Raw genomic sequence first — 23302 nt, 5'->3', positions numbered from 1 at the left:
TTACCGTGTATAGACTTTGTCCTCTTTGTGTATTATATGCTGTAGAGGCAGAAGTAGAACAATAGGATGGAGGGGGAAGATAAATGGGAGGATGAGTTGCAACACAAAAGTAGTAATTTTCCCATGTCAACAAAAGAATTTGGACACCACTCCATTATTTATAGTAGTGTACATACACAAAGCAAAAATTAGCTAATACCTCTGGCTTTGATTAGTTTCATTGACGAAAGTTTTTTTGGAAAGCATGTATGTGTTTATAATATTTTGAAAAAATCAAGTTAAATACTTTTGTACGTTTAAATGAACTGGATTTAGCCTGAAAAAGTAAAGCAAGAGTGCTCAATTTGTCGATCACGACTGAACAGTTGCTCACAAAGATATTACTGATATATCGCATGACATTTAGCAACCTAATAAACAACCCAAAAAAAAACAGGAACAAACAATTTGTTACTTGTATATGCATGAGTTTTTTAAATGTAGGGAATCTGACAATACAGGACGAATTAATATGATTACTTCCTGTATTAACGACCGCTCACCAGCAAGAGGTACCAGTGAGTAAGAATTGACATGACATGAAAATCTCCAGCTTCTTCCTCACAGTGTAATGTAAAATTAGTGTTGAATAATAAAACATGTAAAATCACCCGATTACCAACACTTTCAAACTCACTCACGAGGTCCTTAAAACAAATGTAATGCTCACATCTGACACCATTTACATATGTTGGTGAGCGGAGCAGTATTGTTTTCTTTTCAAATTAAGAGCAAATTAACTGGAACAGGAAGCAACTCGTGTACTCCAGCCCATTTTGTTTATTGTAAATAAAAACTCATCACTCATCCCCACAAATATATATATATATATATAACCTTATACAGCATATTTAACATATTTAGTCACAAAAGTGTGTTATAGTGAATCCTCAGCACATTATTTTTATTTTGTGGTGTTAAGCATTGCCATTAGAAATGCAATTTTTCGGCCAAGTGTACTTTGCCGAAATAAATATTTCACACTGAGTGCAGCATTAAAACAAAAAAATAAAAAGCACAATTCTGCATTCTTTGTGCTTTTATTAAGTCAAGAAAACAACCGAAAATATCTAATCATGCACAGTTATTAAAAGGAACAAAGGTTATATATTTTTTTAATGAGGGCGTGGGTGTCCGAATCTGAGGTAGAAAGGGGGCGGGGTGTCGCAAGAATTTTGTATCGATATATGAAGAGAAGTATGAATTACAAACTGCCGAGACAGATGTTCACGTGTCAAAACATTCCAGCAATAACAATATAAAACACCAACCAAATATTGTCAAATTCAATAAAAAGAAAACTCATTTGTCATCGTCTGTTAATTAGCTGTGAAAGTTGCGCAAGGCCAGTGCTGCTTATACAGGCGTCAAGTTAAGAGTGTTTTTTTTTTTTTTTAATATAATTTTTGACATTTTTAATTCATATATGTACAAGTTCCGGGTTTACCAAAATGTGTCATTTGAAGAGCTACATACAAAAATAGCTGTCATTTTCCACTTATACAATTAACACAGTGTTACCTTGATTTGCAAATATTTGATTAATTACATGAGCATAAGTGAAATGTATTGAAAATGAAAAATACAAAAAAATAAATAACAAAAGAGAACATAAAGAAATGGGGAGTGGCTTTACGGAGTGTAAAACCAAAAGCTGACATGATTATTATTAGTCATAAAAAACATTATTTGGAACCGATTATCATTTTCAGTAAAAGTGAAAAAGTAAAAGTGAAAATATTGGTGACGACATTAAAAGAAAACAAGACATCATATGCGATACATATGCTAATTGAACAATTTTATCTCTCTCTCTCTATATATATATATATATATATATATATATATATATATATATATATATATATATATATATATATATATATTAATTATATTATTAATGACCATTGGATTAAAACAAAAAACAAAAGGCTATTTGACAAAAATATGGTCTTCGGAGCCGATTAATCAGCCTGACGGATAATCAATCTATTCCTAACACACACACTAGTATTTGTGTATACCTTTAAAAGGCGTGGCCTAGCGAGTGACTCCAGCTGGCCAATCACCACGCAGTTAGCCCAACTTTCCTCATGCCCCTTTTGTATTTGTTTTTTATATTAAGTTCTCAAAATGACTGAAAGTACATTGAGGAGTGTCACGCTCATTTTTTCCCCATTTCATGAAAGCGTTCGAAATTCAATTATTTTTTATTTTGTTCTCCAGCATGGCAAAAAACGGACCAAACTGGAAAAAATGTTGTCAAGTCAAGGTAGCACTGCGAACGTTCTCACAAACGCGGATTTTCCGATCACCGTCGCTCATGTTCACGACGCATACGGTTCTGTGGCTTCTATTCCCTTTTTTTTTTCCTTCAGTTGAGGAGCGTTCCGTACAGCTGCGCCTTGGTCAGGCTGTCTTTGCGGGAAAGTCCCAGAGAGGCGAATTTTTGGTGGTACGGCGGCGGAGGGGGCGGGGCCGGTGGCGGCGAGGAGGGACTCGCCTGGGCGGACAGGTTGTGCATCTCCGTCTGGAAGCGCTGAAGGTCCGCCGCCATCTCCAAGGAGCGGCGGTTGAGGGATTCGCCGGAGCTGTCGGGGCTTCGGTCGCCGTAGTCCACGCTTTGGCCCCCGGACGCCTCGTCGCCCTCGCCGTCCTTGGAGTCGCCCGAGCGATAGAGGCTGCGCTCGGAGCCTTGGCCGTCCTCGTACAAGCGGGCTTGGCCGCGAGCCCGGCCGAGCGCCGGGCTGCGCTCCGGGCTGCGCTCCGGGCTGGCGGCCGCCCACGCGGAATCCTGCGCGGCGCCGGCCCCCCGCTGGCGGTAGTAGTCGGCCCCTTCCTGGAAGCTGCTGTAAAGCGGGCCCAGGCGGATCTTGGCCGGCCTCACCGAGAAGTGCTGCTCGGAGAAGCTGTACGGCGAAGCCCGGCCGGGACTGCGGTAGGAGTGCGAGCTCAGGTCCTCGGCGCTGAGCTGCCGCCATCTCCCGATCAGCTCCTCCTCCTCGGGGGCCAGGGTGCTCCCCCGCCGGCTGTCCCCGTAAGCCACGCTCGGGGAGGACGACGGAGGGAGGGGCTCGTAGGGCTCGCTGAAACAGGAGGACATGGTCCGGCTGTACACGGGCGAGCTGCTGTTCTGCTGATGGATCATCTCCGTCTGCTGGAAGGGGTGATTATTAGCGAACCCCCTGGGGCTGTCCCGCTCCCAGGACGAGTCGCTCTTCCTCTCGTAGTCCCCGGCGTCCCTCCACTCCATGTAGAGGGTGCGGTGGCGCGGGGAGGAAGCGGCGCTGCTCGGGGGGCCGTTGGCTTTGTCTTCCGAGCCGCCTCCGCTGAAGCTGGAGTAAGAGCTGGAGCCCACCCCCAAGGGGGGGAACTCGGCAAAGTGCTCCTGGGTGAAGGCGGGTCTCAAGCCCACCGAGCACTCCTCCGGGTTGCTGTCGGTGGAATTCTGAGGTTCAAAGATGAGCTTCCTCTGACCGTGAAGGTCCATGCTGGGTCTGCGCTCCCGGTGCCGGTCGTCGGGGCAGTAAAGGGCGGTGTCGCTGCTGTACAGGTCGGATTTGTAGGCCGCGCGCAAACCCAGGCGCTCCCCTTGGGCCAGGGTCTCCAGGATGAAAGCGTGCTCTGGCGTGTGAGGGCTGGGGGAGCGCGAGGCTTGGCTGCTGCTGCACGCCTCCTCGGGCTTCTCCAGGGCCTGCCCGATGAGAGAAGCCGTCACGGAGTCCGAGTACGTGCGGCAGAGCGGAGGCTCTTCCATGTGCATCGTCAGTCGCTCCTGAAAGTCGGTGGGGAGCTGCAGCAAAAACAAATGAGCCAGTCAGAAGATTGAAGACATAGACGGACAGTAATCCCTTATTTTTCGCAGTTAATGGGGACCGAAAACCCCCTGCCAAAAGTGAAACCGCCAAGAAGGACCCTCTACTCGTAATCTACTGCCGCCCAGGAGTTGGATCCACTCCTTCTTTCATTGGTCGATGATCACGCCGGGAGCCGATCACGTTTCTTGTAGGAGTGCCCTTTTTAATTTTACACACTACACTAATTCATGTATAACAGGGGTGTCCAAACTTTTGGGACATTTAAGTAAATATGTGTACTGCAGTAGTTTGACGTCCGAGTACTGCCCATGGGCGCAAAGTTGCGAGGGATCACAGTACAGTATGTGGTTAATGTCCCTTCTAGAACAACCCCGTAAGAGGTCAAATTTGATATATGTAACTAAGCTCTCTGGTTGGAGTGTAAAGAAAAAATATATGTTTTTACATACATACATCTACATATATATATATATATATATATATATATATATATATATATATATATATATATATATATATATATATATATATATATATATATATATATATATATATATATATATATTTGTCAGACTACTTGATTAAAATGAATCACTTGTCTTGTAGAAGATCATAGATTTTGGGCAGCTCTTAAAAAAAAAAAAACACTTCTACTTGGTATCAGTTCATCTCTATGGCAACAAGCGAATGCAACACATCATCCACAACAATCCAGTTGGTTGTAATTGGCAATGAATGGCTGATTATGAGATCAAATATGTGCTATTATTCATCCGTATAAACAGCACTTTTCTGGAATGTATTCATTTTAGTGTATTTTGGAAGCGCATTACAATCGCCTGGTGGCATTTCCATGGTGGTTTTGTAGGAAGTGTTGCTAAAGGCAACCACGGGCCCGAGTCTTATTCACAACAGCGCATAATTCATCTGTCAGCTGGCTACCGGCAATCAAAATTGACCACGTGTGCATGGAGTGCCTCTGGCCGCTCTTATGTAATAATCAACTTTTTCTCTATAGAATTTGTTGTACTCTGTGAGTCTTGCGCAATCCATTTCCAATCACGGCAGCAGAGCCGCTCTATAATGTCACGTCTGCCTGTCGCGTGTGCCGCGCTGATGCGGTCCAAAGCGGCGTCCAACTAGACCGCATCAATAACCGTGTTGACAAGTACAATTGAACGTCGGGCTGCAGTGTGCCGACGGCCAGCCGATTCTGCTGTCTAACAGCCTGAAAGCACTTTAGCTTGAATATTTCAACCTGCTGTCATTTTATTTACTTTAGAACTTTTTTTGTTTTATACGTACTGATTCTGATTGTAAAGTTGGCTTTCATCTCCTCTAAAATTCAGACAATAAGTCCCGTAGTAAAACCCGTAGATCATAACATCAGATATTTACACAAAAAGTTGGTACACGTGCAGAATATGGATTTTTTTTTGTGCTTTTATATGCCTACTTTCAGCCACATTCTATCTTTAACAGGCTGAATGTGCCTGCATGTTTAGCACCAACGTATTTGTAGAAAATGGATGGATATTTTCAACAAAACACCGACAGAACTTTAGAGGAAAAAAGCAGTTCAAACACATAATCAATACTCTAATGCGTATTCTTTTATCTCCTTTTGCTTGACTGATTGATTATCTTATTAAACTCAGAAAAACATTGTACATACATACATATATATATATATATATATATATATATATATATATATATATATATATATATATGTATGTAACATTCATATTGTATACTGTATATACACAGATATTCAAATATATCTTAAATATACACATGACAAACTTTTATACAAGATGTTATTCAACTATATATAGTGTTTATATTTTTAATATTATGTTCTTTCAACTCTTTTTGAACACATTCACATTTTTACAGTTCTATTTCAAAGCTGTTCCATATATTGACACCTTGAACAGACACATTTGCTTTGCTAGTGGATTGCCCCCTGTTGGCTCGGAGAAAAACTGCAGATACGCCGCACTGGACTCTGAGCCGCAGAGCTCGAATAATGAGAAAAAAATTGCGGTTTATTATATTTGCATTATATTTGCCAGTGAACATATCAACAATTTCTTAATTGTGTGATATTTGGGTGGAGCGAGTGCTGACCTCAGAAAGCTGGGCCCTGTAAAGGGACTTGTTGCACTGGAGAAGCTGAGCAGCCAGGTTACAATCCTTCCTGTAGACGTCCTACGGAAGTACAAATCATCGAGATGTGATTATCTTTATCACCGCGGAGGATATGATTAAAACCCTCGCTCCATGATAACGACATCATAGTGCGAGGCAATGGAAATCTAAAAGGAGGCTCCTCACATTGTCCTCCTGAAGCTTGTCGATGGTGAGCTTGGCTTCCATCAGGTGGTTGTTGAGGACGATGATCTCTCTGCTCAGCGCTCGCTTTTCGTCTTCGTGGTGCTGCGACTGGCAAAATCGCAGAAAGAAGAAAGAAGTTGATATTTTTAAATGATACAGTATCTGCAAGGTACCAGTGTATTTAATATAATGCATTTCGTCGCAGAATTAGTACACGATTTCTTTTCAAGTTGAGGGCAAATCAATTGGAACATGAAACAATTAATTACAAAATCGTGTTGAACCAGTTGTACTTAAATGGAGGGATGTGAAGGAGAAGTAGGGGATATTTTCACAGGGTTTCTGTTAGGTGTGAGGATTTCGAATATAATGTGAATGCCGGAACAAGAACAGTATTTTTTTTTCAAATAAAGAGCAAATTAATTGGAACACGGAAAAAACGTATTGTAAAAAAGTTTTCAAACGAGAGTAAGAGAAGACACTTCAGGGGGTGTTTGATATTTTAACAAGGCTTCTGCAAGCAATCAGCGTATCTATGCTTTTTAATGATGTGACAAAAACAGTGATTTTTTCTTTTAAAGTTCAGAGCTCCTTCATTGAAAAATGAAAAAAAAACTTACTTTAAAATTGTATCATATCGGAGAATGTGAAAATACATCAGGGGCTAGGTGACATTATAACTTTTTAAAGTCGGTAAAGGAACATTAATTTTGTTTTCAAATTAAGAGAAAATCAACTGGAACAGTAAATAACTTGCAAAATTGTGTTAAACCATTGGTGTTCAAATCTGGGTGCATAAAGACACTTCAGGGTGTATGTGATATTTGTATGTGACACCTTGGACACCCCCATAGAAAAAAATTCTAACAATGCCCCTGGAACAACTATTGCTCTTTCCTACTTAGGGTCACAACCGAATGACTTCAGGCAAAAGGCAAACTACTGCATACCCTGGACCGGTCTAAATGACTCATTTTTGACCCAAAGAGGACCAAAAAAAAATGAGAAAATAGATGGTTAGTTATGCAGGAAACACAAGCAAAAACAATCTGCATCATTGTAGTTGCAGTTAAGTTTAAAAACAGGCATTTCCCATAACCTCCTATTTTAAGCCCCGCAATGCTGCCGGTGTTGCAATGTGATGTAACATCTTGCTGATGATAACATCTTGTGCTGTAACAATTTTTAAAAGCGAAAGCCGGCGAAGGTCGCGCGAGTATACTGCATAATTCCATCTTTTCTCATCCGTCCAATGAGACCTTGAACGTCGCACGGAGAAACAATAGGGCCACTATCGCTCCGCTGTTTGTGGGAGGACAGAACATTTCAATAAGCCATAATTAATGTCACCGCGATCAACAACAAGGCATTTATATTACAGTATTTTGAACCATCTCACCAGGTTTTTTTTTTTTTTTTTTTTTGCTATTTCGGTGCGAACGAGGCAACGTCAGGTACTTACATCTCGGTGAATCTTCTCCTCGAGATCTTGGTTGATCCGCTGCAGGGCAGAGTAGCTGCTTTGAATTCTAAAGCACATAAGGAAACAACGTGCAATTTTTGACATGTACGCAAGGATATAAGCTCGCAAAAACATTTCATTTCAATTTGTACGGTAAATCAAGCTTATGAATAAAAATCCGCCATGGCCAACATCCGTGGTGTCAAACGCGAGGCCCGCGGGCCAAATCTGGCCCGCCACACCATTGTAAGTGGTCCGCAAAAATTAAATCATATAAACCTTTATGACCCTTGTTCAAATAATTTCCAAAATTTTAAACGGTTCCTGTCTAATAAAATATAAGACACTTTTGTTATTCTTACAATTTCAACAATAATGCAATCAACTCGTATCTTTTACCGATGATTTCAAGACATTTTACCGTAAAATATTGGCGAACCGCCCGAAAAGTACACACAAAACATTTTTTTTACAATTACAGTAAAAAGCTGTCTTGATACTGTTGATTTTACAATTACAAATTGTATGGTAGGTAACATATTTTCTACATTTATGGTCAAAACTTTTATTGATACTGTTGATTTTGGAATGACAAAATATATAGTGTAAAATCACAAGTATCAATATTTTTTTAGCTGTTAATGTAGAAAATGTGTTACCGTAATTCAGTGCTTCTCATTGATATTTTGAGAAAAGAGAAAACTTTTCTCGACCCACCACTCGACGTGCTGACTTTAAATAAGAATATTATTGATAAAATTGCATAAATATACCTAAAACTGTATCCTTTTCAACAGTAACAAAAAAAAAAGGCAATATAAATCAACATTCAACAAGTTTATTTTTATAGCGTTAAACAGGTTACACCTGAGCCTAAAACTGAAAAAAATAATCAAGTGCATCAACGTGCCTATAATAAAAAAAAGATGACAATTCATATTTTATTGCAATTCCACTTCACAGGAATCCATTTTTAAAAGGATTTCTGAAGGAATTGGTAAGATTAATTCAATGCTATTGAATGTAGTGACAGGAACAGTTAAATTTCTTTTCAAATTAAGAGCAAATCAAATGGAACATGAACTTCTTGCTAAATTGTGTCATCATTTGCAAAACTTTGTATGCCTTTATTTTATTTAAGTTTTATATTGATGTGCATTGTCTTTGGTGATGCAATTTTACTAGACAATAAAACCGATGACACAATCTACTTCCTGTAATTGCTGAATAAAATACACAGAGAAATACCTTGTCTTTTTTTTTTTCACCCAAAATTACTTTGTGCTGTTCAGGTCTATATTATAAATTTGGAGCAATATACTGTATAATTACATATCTTATTACAGAAAAAAAGCAAGCTATGTGATTCGTTTGGATCTATTTCTATCCATCTGCTTGGGCTTGAGCTGCCTACTGTAGCAAAAATGGAGACAAAAATAAACCGGAGGAAAAACATACCCCGCATTTGATCATTGGGCTATTTCTATACTCACATCTTTTTTTTTGATCCACTGCGGCATGCATTTTAAATGTGGGAAACTTTTCAGATGGAAAACAGTGAGCCATTTTCCATTTTATCAACACTGCCGGTGTTCCCTTTTAAAGATTTCCGGCTACAAAAGCGATTTTGCATGAAAAATGGACTTAAAACTTAGTCCTGTCATCTGTGTCTGATTTGTTAAACTTTGCAATCTCGAGATGTATTTTATTCAGAAAATCCAGATATCTTCTGAGTGTTACTGTGTATCATTAGAATATTGGACAATCACTAGTGATAATGCACATTCATATAAAAAGTAATAAAAGAAATCATTCCAATTAATTTGCTCTTAATTTGAAAATATGAATGTATTGTTTGTGCCACGACATTAATTAGCACTGAAATTAGATTTGCTGATACCTGCAGAAACCCAGTAAAAACTTCAGGTACCTCCAGAAATTTCTTCATGTACCCCCATTTGATAACTTCTGGTTCACTCAATCATTTTTAATTGCATTCTCTTTTGAATAATGCAACGATTTCCCACAGTGTAAGATTTATCATTTTGTCACATCCCTCATAAATGTGCAATCCATCTCTTGACTATAAATACGTACATTAACATTTTTGTCCAGCCTTATTCCTTGTTATACCTGGATATCTCTATCATCATCATATGTGCCATATTAAATATGATATATCTTTTATGCACCTATTTCTCAATGACTAAAGTTTGTCCTTTTTGTTTATTATAAATGTGTTTAATGATGATGTTAAAATAAACTTTTCATCTATCTATCTGTCTGTCTGTCTGTCTGGTGTATTTATGCATTCATCTATTTTAAAAAAAAAATGCTTATATTTAATGATTTTACATAGTGCGATGAACTTTGCCTCGCAGCAGGTGGCTACATCATTTATTATTATTATTATTTCATTACCTACTGTGCTTGCCTATTTATCGAAAAACATGGTTGCACCCTATGGAGAGCAATCTACTGTAGTTTCTTGATAGTGGGCAATTATACACACGCACACGCGCACACACACACACACACACACACACACACACACACATATATATATATATATATATATATATATATATATATATATATATATATATATATATATATATATATATATATATATATATATATATATATTAGTATATAAGTACTGTATTTTTTGGACTATAAGGCGCACCTAAAAGCCTTAATTTTTTTAAAAAGTTGATTGTGCACCTTATAATCAGGTGCGCCTTATATATGGATCAATATTGAGATTGGGATTGGTAGATGGGGAATGAAGTGATAAAGTAAGCTTTATTTGTTTCTTTTTTGTGTTTACAGTTGAACAAGGTTGGTCGTATGGACATTTATGATGCTATGAGAGTTTAGAGTTATTATTTGAGGTATTATTGTTATTACTTTGAGTATTACTATATTGTGATTGAAAAAGTTTTAAAATGTCATGAATTGAGGGTGCGCCTTATAATACGGTGCGTCTTATATATGGAAAAAGTTTGAACATATGTCATTAATTGAGGGTGCGCCTTATAATCCGGTGCGCCTTATAGTGTGGAAAATACGGTATATAAAGTATAATATAAGTATATACGTATATAAGTGTGTGCATCTTTGCAGGTGTAGCTTCCATTTAACATCCATTTAACCCTTCTCACCTGCGCAGTTTATCAGTAAACTTGTCCAGCTCTTCCTGAGCGCGCCGCAACTCGGTCTCCAAGTACTGCCGCGTGGCGTCAAATTCGCTTTGCAGCAGCTCCAGCTTGTGCGTGGTGTAGGAAAGTCGTTTGCGCAGGTCTTCCTTCTGCTCCAGCAAGGAGCTGCGCGCACATACAAATGAAGTTATTGCGCATAATTTCGATCTAAACTAACAGGGCTCCACATATCTTATCGACAGCCGCGCGGCGCTGATGAAGAGGGCGATACAAGCGGAGAGGCGGCGTGCAAACGCAAGCATTTCCCATTCGGAAGCGGAAGCCAATCATCGACACCGGAGCGTGTTGAAATATGAGCCGTAAACTCTTTTAATACATCACATGAATGGAAAGCGAAGGCCGGGGATGTTGGGAACAGCATGCGATACGGCGAAGCGATGAAGAATTTTACGCCGGGCGCTTTTAACCGCCGCCTCCGTCTAATGAAAGGGCAAGCGTGAGCGGGAAAGGAGAAAATGCGGGCCGACGTGATGGATCCGAGCGCGCGCGGCCGGGCTTAATGGAACCCGTATTGACGGACGGATGGAGGAAGGCAGCTAATGACTCTATACGCGGCCAGATAACAAACGAATAGAGATGTGTTCTTTTCACTCCTTTTCTCCTTAATAACCACATCAGGTGAGAAAGGATCCGGATGGGGAGGCCTCTTTTCCGTGCCCGGGGGGGGTCACGGTCATCCGCGTTAATATTCATCATGGCGAGATTGCAGAAATGTTGGTTTTTGGTGATAAAATGGAAAGGAACACCCGCACGCGTTGGAGACGAAACGCCGCGGCTGGACAGATCCGCAGAGACAGAGGTGCTCCCCGGGCATAAATCCGACTGCTGCATTGAAACCGCAGTGAGTTGAATTACAAAATTTTGGCAACACGTTCCCCTTCCCTATAGGCTCGCACTGTATTACGTATAGCAGAGTTAGGAGATGCTGAGATGGTCCTTTTCCACTGGATTCTTGTCGTTTAAAGCGCAGATGTGTTGTTTTCGGGCAATACTTTGTCTGTATGACTCGCAGTTTGTTTTTGGATGACTCTGTTTTTAACATTCATTTTTTAAGGATTTTTCCCTTTTTTTGGCCCAAAATGAGCGTTTTCACATTTTGTTATGCCTCAAAAAAAAAAAAAAACCAAGTGTTTATACCAGGCAAACTATGGCCGGGGGGCAAATGCGCTTTTTAATAAGCTTTTTAATCCGACCCGCCAAACATGGAGAAATTAGCAGTCATGAGGAGAGTGATCATTTTAATTCCCCGAAGGATAGCAAAACGAGGAGTGCTTTAAAATAGTAGCTGTTAGCAATAAACAAGCTGCATTTTCTTCATGTATTTTCCAGTTTTTTAAACGACAAAATATTTATATACATGCGAGTTGAATCACACTGTTGTAATGCCTTTGTTGATTTTGTTTTTTTAATTGACGAGTTGGAATATCAAAATCTACTCCTGAACCGGCCCTTTTGTCAAATTTTGGAAGCCTTGGTGATCTCAAGTCAAACAGTTTGCCCGCCGCTAATTATTTATACAATATTTAACTGTAACTATATAAATACAGCCCAATAAGTCAGGGATTCTTCTGATTCAATCAAAAAGGTGCAAATTCCACGCCCGCTAACTCCATCCTTGAGTAAATTCAGACAGGATTGACATTATTCATTAACTTTGTTTGATGGCGTGCTGTGAGATTTTCCCGATCTAAGTCACGGTGGGTAAACGGGTAGCACTGATCTGAACCAAGCTTTCCAGGTAAAATGAGCTAGTATAATTGCATATAGATTAGCCAATATTTGTTTTATGCAATAAGCATATTGGTAGATTAGTATAGATGGATATTTCCTGTTACTGTTGTTCGTGAAGAAAAGGGATTGACGAGCCTCAAGCAGATGTCAAAAAAAGATAAGCGCCGTGACACGACCAAAGGGCAAAAGCAGAACGTGGTCGCTCTTGATGTAACGGAGGAAGAAGATAAGAGCATGGACTCCAAATGAATAAATGGGCAGCAGAAAGGATCCCTATCCAAACTGGACGGAGATTTGAGAACGTCAGGTTCCTGTCCGCCCTCCTCGCAAAAAACAACCTAGTTGTCTTCCTTCCTGTTTGTTGTTTAATAATTGTTCTAGGTTGCCTGAATTTGACAAAATATTTAAAGCTCATTTCATGTTATCATCTAGAAGGCCATCGGGTTTTCCCTGACACACTTTGGTCCTCCTCTCCATCTGCATGTGTTCCGTCTCATTCCATTGATGCATCTCACTTATACTCCGTCTTCTCTCAATTTCCATGCCTTCCAGGCCTCACCGGTATCTCTGTTATTTATTTGTCCGGAACCCCCAATGAGTCGACTGGAGGTAGACACCAGTCAGAGGGGAGTCGTTAGCTCCGCGCCTGTAGGGGATTTATCCGCATTTATTCATAAATAGGACTGTAGAGTTTGGCTGTCCTGAATGAAAAGTGCCTCGGGAGAGGCGTTGTTATATAAGGTGCTTTAATTCAAACGGAATTGAAGCCAATAGCCGAGCAGCCTACTTTGGATGTGCCTGTTATATTTACTCTGACACGATTAAACATCTTGCTTCCAGCACAGCTCTGCACCAAATGTTTATACTCCAAACAAAAACTCATTAATATTATGGCCATCTTAAAGTTAAATAGTAGGGGGGCTACTTGTGATTCCAGGCAGCAACAGCCATCATACATTTGCAAGCGAGACTTTTTTTTAAAGAATCAATGCATGTCTCAAGTGGCCAAATGGCTTTTTAGCACGATGCCCCCAAACGCCTCGTCTCCTTTTAACCGCTATTGGCGAGGGAATACAGGTGTTTGTTGTTTGAATTTACATTGAGCAGCTCCGGGGACAGAAAAAAAAAAAAAAGTCCCATTAGTGACCGAGGCTGCGAGTAGCAGCTGAGTCAGACCGAATGAGTGCTCTCACTCGGGCGAGAGGATGACGAGGCAACGTGACTCCTTGCTTTGGCAGAGGATGCTTTCGGCGAGAGGAGACACCCCGTGGGCGGATGAGTGGACAAACAGATGAAAATGAGGACAGGTGGCAAAGACGGCGCGACTCCATTCAATACGCTCTTACCTCTTTTTCAGATGTTTGCCGCCATTTCGGGGGACTTTTAAGGCGGTTTTGCCAATGTATATCTTTTTCATGGTTTGCCTGTGTTCCTTGCCTGTCATGTGTTCTTAGGACTTGATCACAAGAAGCTGACGTGTGTTAATGTCCCAAAGGAGACCGCCTAAGACTGGCCTGCGGTTACTGACTGTTCTACCTGCCAAAAAACAAACACACATTAATCAAGGTTTCAATAAATAATCCTGATTCACAGCCCAGATCAATAATCATGTAGATGAACAATAGCTGAACAAAAGTTGCCGTTCCTACTGATCACTTTTAAACAAGCCGGACTGACTCAAATGCAGCTTCAACAAGCAATATGGCTTCTCAGGTTCCGACATGACTTCGACTCATTGACCAAAATTTATGGGGAGAGGCTTGTCAAAATTGCCAGTTAGAACATTTTATTATTATTATTGTTGTTGTTGAAATACTAAAATACAGAGTTGCTGCAAATCTACAGGAGATATGCAAGCTGTTCAGATTACTTTCAAATCATCTGTGTGCCAATATTGTGGTTTTCCAGTTGAAGAAAAGGATGGTCGAATATTGGCAGATGATACAGTTTGTAAATACTGCAACACACCATACACTGGAGAAGACCTGAGCTGTATGCATTTCGTACACTATTAAGTAAGAAGATCTTAGCTGCAGCTGAAAAATGACCTTGGCTAGTTTACATCTGCACTCTAGATTGTGCATTTTCTTGCTGGCCACTCAATAAAAAGAAACCATTTTCAAAACTGGAAATTGTATATCAAGCGTCATCTCATCTCATGGGATTTGTGTCTCCTCTCAACCCTAAAAATACATCATGTCAAAATAATTGACCCTTGTACAGTATTGTGTCCATTTTTGGGTCAAATTCCCCCACATTTGACTTGCGGTATTATCTCCAAGGCAAGTGTGATAACTAAGTTGGTTGTACCATTTAAAAATTTGAAACGATGTCACCATCTGGGTAAAATTTCAGCTCCCTAGTATTTTTTTTTAAATGCCTTCTCTTTGATGTAAAATGCCTTTGATGAAAGATCAAAGTATAGGACAAAATACTGCTTGAGGGTTAAACAAAATGACTGACTGCCTCTTCTGCAGACACCTCTAAATATGGGGGGGTTGCCTTGGCCCCACCCCGCCGCCACGTCTCGATGACGCACGTGGAAGAGACGTAGACGTCAGCCCTCAGACGATTGGCGCGGCTCGTTAGACGAGCGCATCAGCCACAGTTTGAACAGAGACGCTCCCAGCTGTGCCCCGATAACGTCCCTCAGAGGGGGCGGCGGGGACAGATGTGCCAAGACCTCCAATGAGGAGTCCGTGGAAACTGTACTTAACACACAAAGGTGTCAAAAGCAAACGCGTTGCTCCGTTAGCGCCACATTGCCGACGGGTGATTTCCGCATCAGGCTGAGTCGGCATGGCGACAGCTGGTGACAGGCCTCCCAAACCCCTCTCCACCCCACCCCCCAAATCACACAAACACCAGAGGCTTCTCTTGTTCCTTCCCTCTGAGTCATCACGCACAGAGGTGAGATTGTCCCGCCCGCTTACAGCTATATGCAGGCCGATGCGTTAGTATGCATGTCACCGTATTAGTTTCAATGAAAAGTCTATACCGGCGTGTCTTTGGATATATTTGTACACTGCGGCAACAAACACTCAAACACCTCCTCTCAGGAAAAGGAATAACGCAGCGGCATAAAGCAGGGGACATCTCAGGCTACGTGGGTCGCTCCCAACTGCCCGCCCTCCCTCGGTCGACTTCTTCCTCCTTTAATTGAGCCTCCTCACTCTGCAGCACACCATAGAGCGCATTCACACGAGGCTGCCAGCCGCCCACTCACGCCATGCTCGCTTTTGAGAGGATTTCAGGGCGGTGAAAAGGAGAACGGGAAGGGAGGCGGGAGCGGAGGAGGACCACGATGACGACAGGAAAGTTGGGGAAGTGGTTATGGGGTGAAGAATCTCCCCACCATTTTCCATACAGATATTTTGCAGGGCAGGTGCGAAAAAATCGGCAGCAACAGAGCGGGTTTGGGGGATATAAATCATGAAACCTTTTCACTATGAATGTAATCCATAACTACAGACATTTGAAAAAAAATACAGGATCCACACAATTCAGAAGTTGTTCAAACGTAGCAGCCCAAGAGAATGATACAAAATAATTGCCGTCCAAAGGTCAGGGAGCAAAGATTTCATACGAGTCTGTTCATTTGTGTCCACTGATGTGTCTGTTTCGTCTCAGCAGAACAGCACCACCAAAAACATGAAATATTGGATAGGACAAAGTGTCCTCGATTGAGCACGCTAGGACTTAGTAGGGTAGCTCCAATGAGTCAAAACAAATGTCCACTACAGTGGACACAAATGAATAGGCTGTAAATGTTAATATGGTTTGTAATACATACATGTCCCCGCTAGGAAGTTGTCAACTGCAGTTTGATTAAAAATTAGGTTTTAATCACACCTTGAACCACTAAAACTTGAGATCCACAGAAGTGATGTTGCAATAGAGATACTGCACAATAATCAATGATGAGCAACATTTATTTATATGAGATTTTGAAACACAGGAGCTGCGAGAAGCCTCAAATGTTCACCCAGAGAGGGTGCTGACACACTGAAAAACATCTGTAAAATTCCTATTAATATCGTTTTTGTAACGTCACAGCTCCAAAAATACCTGAAGACATGAGAGTGAGTGATTCAAACACCAGGACAGATTTAGAAAACTTTTTTTTTCTTCAATGAGCTCAGCTGTGAGGCTTTAGCTGTAAGTAGGCCCAAAATCAAAGTGGAGGAATTATGCGCACTTTTGAATAACAGTTAGCATTGGCTTCTGCCAAAAAAAGGCAAGAAAGACCTACAAGAAAAACTGAACATTTTAGGGGTCAATAACCCCCACTCAAACCATATTAATTACTGATTGTTGCAAATTTCCTCTCGAGGGACAAGAAAGTAAAAATATTTAGGGTGACTGGATAATATATGAACAAATATTGTCATCTGGCAAAAGCTTGAAGTAAGATGGACTCCCAAGTTATTACTCGATTAGAATGGACAAGGGCAAGAGATGATAAGAAATAATAGAGTTAGAAGCTCAAAAGTTTGAGAAGCGGAGACAAAAACCGAGGTTAGCACGGGTTAAAAGCCTTCGTCACGGCACCGAGCACAGCGGGGACGTGCAGGGACGGCGTCGGGGGTGGGGTGGGGTGGGGGTCTGACTCATCAGAGACGAAGACACTCAAAGCCAAGACGGCAGGTCTGCAACAGTCCAGTGCATGACTCAAAATCCTTATCGAAAATCATGCTGGGTACTGACGAGATGAAGACTAGCCATTTGAAGTAGGTCCACACCGTAACCAGAGAGAGGGGTTAATTACCTGCTCACAGCTTTAATGTGCACACATAATGCCCAGCAAAAGGTGAAATTGGGACAAGTATCACCGAGCCAAAAAAAAGAAAATCCTAAAAGTTGATTTTTTGAAGTATGTACAATCGAGCTGTGCACAATCAGAACTAGTAGATGTTGCAATAGTTTGTTCCCTCTTGTCATCAATTCCCTAAACCAGTGGTTTTCAAATGGAGCTCTGAGTACCCCCGAGGGGGGGGTACATAAAGGTACATTTTGGAAGTTGCAAGAGAATTACAGCAGGCGCTATCAGAAATTCTAAATTCATGCTTTATAAGGCCATGACACCTCAAGAACAGTTCATTTTTCCTTTTTGAATAAAGAACAAATTAATTGGATCATGGAGCAACTTGGAGCAAAATTTTGTTTTCGTAACTCATTTGCAAACTATTGCATGCCCTTATTGTGTCAAGTTTTATGTGGCTCAATTACCTTTAGTGGTGAAACTTTAACATACATATATATATATATATATATATATATATATATATATATATATATATATATATATATATATATATATATATATATATATAAGCATTTTCTGATCATTTGCAGATCAGATTAAGATCAAATACAAAAGCATCTGCTCCATTTATCACTTGCATATCTTAATATGATAGAAATTAGAATTAATATGATATAAATAAACCACAGTCATGATTATTTTAAGCAAAGGCTGTTCATTCATTTCAGTGGAGGCTGTTAATATATTTGTACAAATATGAATAACAAATGAACTCTTTCCAAGAAAGATGGTTCCCAAATGAATAAGTGCATCTTTTATACATGTACTGTATTCTATTATTAGATCTAAGACGGCATCTGCAATGCTAATCTAGCAATCTTATAAAAAGACTTAAAGCATTTGGTCGTGGCTGAGAGTCTTAAATCAAATCATACACAATTCATGGGCAAAAAAAAAAAAAAAATCCATTCATTTACATACATTTACTTTTGCAGTGGTGACGGTCAACTTTGTCATCATTTTGTTTTTACATTCAAGGGATGTAGAATTGATACACCGCGATGGTACCTCCAAAGCCAAACACCGCAAATGGTATAATATGGAATTCACTTGGAATGTTCTGGAGAAAAAAAATGGCTTAGCCATAAGGCAATGTTGGCCAAATGGGAGCAACAATCAGTTTTAACATAAAAGAATTAAATTTACGATTTGTTTTCGATGGCAATGAGGAAAAAACGATGACGGTAACCACAGATAGAATAAATTGTATCATGAAAGAACTTATTGTGATAAAGCAAATTATGCAAAGTACAATATAAATAAGAAGCAAGCCCAGTAATTCAGTATCGATGACCAGCGTTATTCTGATACCGATACTGGTATCAAACACACTCTATTACAGTGGACACCTGCCATAAGAAATTAATCCTTTCCAGAGTTGGGATGGCAAGGCGAAAAAAGTCGCATGGTGCGACTCTCAGTCAAACGCGTGCACACTGACCACCAAATTTAAATTTTGTAATTGTTGTTGATGCCGTAGAGGGGACAAAAAAAATGTAGCATTTCACTTCGTAATGTGAAAAAAACTTAAGCCGGGATGCCGTAATCCGGGGGTCCACTGTATATCAATTTTTTTCTGTTTCATAAAGTATTTTGAATGTGTTCAGAAACAGCTGTACTCAACCCAAATGCATTTTAACAAGTTAGGAAGGTTAAAACGTTAACATAATCTCCACAGTGAGCTTGTACCTTTCAATGGGACGAACCATTACCAAAACAAACAAGGAAACAAACAAACAAAAAACGTCAACGCCTCCAAAACAGCGATGGAATGAAAAACGCTATCACTTGCCTCTCGCTAAGAACACCCAACACATTAAGTCAACCACTTTAATTCCCATTAATACTTGAAATAGAGCGGTTGAGCTGACTGTTACTCAATCCGTTGACATGCCGGCCTCGCGCTTCCACATGAGGAATGAATGTGACCCGGCACTGCAAAGGAGGGCAAAGGAGAAGGATGGCGAGGCGCTAGCGCCGATAAGGTCCACTTAATGACTCCTGGGGGAGCTGTCAGCACTCCGACACGGAGACCTTGCACGCCTATGCAAGGCCGGCTAGTCAGACCGCCGCGGCCGGAAGGGCATATCAGTGTGTTGAAGCCGTCAAAAAGCTAGCGCTAGCCTCCAAATTCACATTTTGTCCCCAACGCTCTATTTTTACTCTGAATACGAAAATATCACCATGCACTCAAAAACATAATTAGTCCTTGAATGTTACACGAGGAACTGTGTTTGGTACCCTAAGGGGAAGTCTATTAAATTTTATTGTAGAGCATGAATTAACTCATTCAATCCCAAATACTTATTTTTACTTCTTTACAAAGCGCAGGTATTCAATAACAGGTACTGTTTTACAGTATGTAATATAATAAATAAAAACAGTATGGAACATATGAGGAAATTCTTGCGTTATCAGGGAAATCAGCCTTTCTTTTGTTGAAGAAACCACTACGTCTGAGGAAATTCAACCAATTGAAGTGAGGCTAAAAATGATAAAGTCATTCATTAAATCGGTGATTCCCAAACATTGTGGTTAAGGGAAATTACTGCGGTAATATTGGCGGTAAAATTAGTTTTCTATTAGTGCTATAATGTTTTTTCCTCCACACATTCGCAGGGCGACCTGTCATTGTACTTGCAATGGCGACTGCTCAAGTGCTAGCGAAGGATTTTCTTAGGTATTTTTACACGGGTGCTCAGTTGTTGTGCGGACGTGTCGCTCAGGCATCAAATCCTTCTCAAAGCTTTCCATAGAACGTTATAGTTTTCATTGCGGACATGTAACCCTGAACATCCAGTGCCTGAACACCTGGCTAAATATAGAGCCTCTTTTTTTTCCCCTCAGTGTCACCATTTTCTTGTTGAATCATTGATATCACACAAAAACAACATTAAATATGGATTATATCACAGCTCTGAACATGGAAAACATCTTGAAACGTCTGATTTGTCCGCAATGTGATTTTCTATTTCCAACCTTGGCAGAGTAGTAGTCGGTATTGTTTTAGAATAATTTGTTTAAGCGGTTCCGTTTATTTAGCTTAACTAAGCTATCATCGAACAAATGATGTGTTTTATAACGCGCGAGCGTTTGCCGTCTTTATCTAAGAATGGAAGCTCCTCTTGTGTTTTATAATTTGGTAATGATTAGTTTTGTTCCACATACACGCATGAGTGAAAACCGCGATTGAGAAAACGTGTTACTTTCGCACACATTATCAGCATCGCCGGAGATAACGCAAAGTAATTATTGTGGCGCGAATGACGACATTTGTCACATTTTAGTCAGCTGGAATGTCCAAATTTAAATGAAAAAAAAACATCATAATAATGATTGAACTTCTTTTCATAATGACATTTTGTTCAAGTGTTATCAATCGGAATAGAACAGCGGGGCTAATACAAAAGGAAAAAAAAAAAGTCTGCTAATCAAAGTGAAATCTCCTCTATGCAAAATTGACGACTCTCACTACCCCCCCCCCCCCCTCCAGAGGCGGGACCCCCCCAGCCAAGGGAGGTACACAGATAGTGCGAGTGAAAGGCAATTTCAGGGAATTTCATCATTTACAGACTGCCTCTTGTTGCCGATGAAGTGGGTGGGTGGAAGTGTGTGTGCGTGTGCGTGGGTGGGGGGGGTCAGCCTCAGAGCTAGCCCCCACCTCAGAGCAAGGACAAGCAGTACAGGACTCCCATCGTCTATCTGTGCAAGGCCGCGACAATTCAAGTAAAAGTGTGACACAGAGGTGAGGACAATTGATGACATCTCCGGGAAACTCCATTAAGCTTCATCGGCTCATTTTTGAAATGCTAATTCGCCCGGAATAGTCATAACGACGTCTGTAATCGTAAACAAAAGCCTCAATTCCCATTGCCGCATATTATACTAATGGCTCAAAGAATGAATTAAACCAATAATAAGGCGTTTCCTTAATACGATGAATGCACCATTATTCAAATCTTTTTCAATTGTTAGGATAACGCAGGGAAAAATGTCTGTTACTAAACTAGGTCATAAAGTACTAAAGTAATTATCTAAATTACTTTATTAATGAGTTATCTAAAATAATTGATTACTTTATTAATCATTTCGGCTTTAGTACTTAGTTACTTAGGGAAATTGATTATTTTAGTTACACAAAGTAATCGATTACCCTCAGTACCTGATTACCCAAAGTAGTACTAAGAAAGTAGCCATTTTTTGATACCTTTAGCCAAACACTTAAAATATATTTATAGAAATTACCTGGGATTAAATGTCTCTTAAAAACGTTTTTAGATCATTTTTGTCATTGCATTTTCCTTTGAAGCAGTGCTTCTCAATTATAGTTTGCCAAGCCCCCCCAGGAGAGAGAAAACCTTTGCCCCCCCAACTATAAATAAAATGATTATCTATAAAAATGGTATAAGTATTTCTAAACCTGTATCCTTTTTAACATTAATTTAACAAAAGAAAAAAGCAGTATAAATAAACGTTCAACAACTAAAGTATTTTTACAGCGTTTGTGGGTTACAGCTTAGTCTAAAACAGAAAAAAATAACACGTGCATAAAAATGCCTAAAAACTCACCCCCCCCCCAAAAAAAAAGAAGAAAATTCTTATTTCATGGCGATTACACTTCACAAGTCAAAACAAAATCTTTTCACCTCACGCCACTATTTGTGAATCCCTGGTTTGACGTAATGTCACCTCACAAAAAGATGGAATTTAAAACATGTATTTTTTATCCGATTCTTGGATTATTTGACAAAAAAAAGATCGATTAATTGATTGTAAAATCGATGTTAGTTGCAGTCCTAATGAGCAGTGATCTTTTCATATTGATTTTGTATTTTTATGTCTCAAAATGATCATATCCTGAGACCCAGCCTATTCATTTATGTCCACTGGAGTGGACACTAGTTTTTGGACTACTGTATATATTTTGACTCATCGGAGCTACCTATCAAAGTCCTAGTCTGCTCAATAGAAAACATCTTGGGCTTTCTCACATGTTGTTAATGAACTTTTCTGTCTTCCGGAGAGAAAATGGACACAAAAATGGACACAAACGAACAGGCTGGATATCATATTTTGTACTTGCAGGAGCGGTGTTATCATGCAGTGTTATTAATCACAGAGGCACCGTGCATTCCGACAGGTGACCGCACAAAATATCATGCAGCTTCAAAACAAGTCTTGTCAGGCGACGTTAACCAGCGCTACGTGCATTCTGGACAAAGTCAAACTACTCCTTGTAGTACGAAGCGGCAAATTCCCCACATCTCCCCTTCCTCCTCAAACTAAGCAGCCCCGCATTAGTTTCAACGCAGCCGCACGTATACAAGCCGAATCAAAGATGCAAAGAGCGAAGCGGTACCTGGTGCTCAAGCACAGCTTCATCCCGGAGGCACTCGGCTGACTTAATCGCCCCCCACGGGGAACGTTGCAGAAAACTCCCTCCTGTATGTTATCGGCTCTCCCCTGAAGCTGCGAGAAACCCCCGCCGCCGCCGCCACACATACACGTGCACGCTGCTGACGACGCCGCTGCCTCTCTGACACCGGCGTCAGCGGCAGAAGTAGAAGAAGAAGACGGTGCAAGAGAGAGGAAGAGTGGGAGGGAAGGAGAGGACAGAGGGAGAAGGCGTGGGTGTGACGAAGCGAGGGGAAAGGGAGAGGATGCCTACCTGATGGTGTCTATGCGGTTCGTGCCATCGTCACACACCTAAAAGGGAAATAACAGCATGTTACAGATCAGTGGAGCGGCCCGGGAACCTTATGCATATTCATGAGGCGTCTTTCTGTTTATGTTCATCTTCCTTCACGCGCCCTCATTTGTTACTGCTACAAAAAGAAAAAAAAAAAGACGAGCTTCACCGCATCAA

General features: G+C 40.5%; 1 protein-coding gene across 3 annotated transcripts; it reads right to left on the bottom strand.

Moving 5' to 3' along the window:
• Positions 1-1931: 1931 nt before the first annotated feature.
• On the bottom strand, positions 1932-23302 carry LOC148406963 (brain-enriched guanylate kinase-associated protein). Of its 3 annotated transcripts, XM_088404169.1 has the most exons (8): positions 23105-23302; positions 22796-22972; positions 13958-14147; positions 10824-10985; positions 7660-7726; positions 6198-6305; positions 5991-6071; positions 1932-3832 (listed from the first exon to the last, which is right to left on the bottom strand). In XM_088404169.1, exons 3-8 carry the CDS (start codon positions 14053-14055, stop codon positions 2414-2416), a joined length of 1935 nt encoding a protein of 644 aa, XP_088260295.1. In that variant the 5' UTR covers positions 14056-14147; positions 22796-22972; positions 23105-23302; the 3' UTR covers positions 1932-2413. The 3 variants fall into 3 exon arrangements, with proteins under 3 accessions (XP_088260295.1, XP_088260294.1, XP_088260296.1); XM_088404168.1 differs by lacking the exon at positions 13958-14147; XM_088404170.1 differs by lacking the exon at positions 22796-22972.

This window comes from Hippichthys cyanospilos, chromosome 20 (assembly GCF_059441005.1).
Source record: "Hippichthys cyanospilos isolate Australia breed blue-spotted pipefish chromosome 20, RoL_Hcya_1.0, whole genome shotgun sequence".
Classification (NCBI taxonomy): Eukaryota; Metazoa; Chordata; class Actinopteri; order Syngnathiformes; family Syngnathidae; genus Hippichthys; species Hippichthys cyanospilos.
The sequence above is the reverse complement of the archived record's forward strand: the minus strand, read 5'-3'. Positions and strand labels throughout refer to the sequence as shown.

Excerpts from the sequence above, each read along its gene's own strand:
- LOC148406963 (XM_088404168.1), bottom strand. The coding sequence starts at position 22,938 with ATGTGTGGCGGCGGCGGCGGGGGTTTCTCGCAGCTTCAGGGGAGAGCC. Across the intron at positions 7,727-10,823 it reads TTTACTGATAAACTGCGCAG|AATTCAAAGCAGCTACTCTG; the intron begins GTGAGAAGGGTT and ends TATGTGCTTTAG. Across the intron at positions 6,306-7,659 it reads AGGAGAAGATTCACCGAGAT|TCGCAGCACCACGAAGACGA; the intron begins GTAAGTACCTGA and ends CGATTTTGCCAG.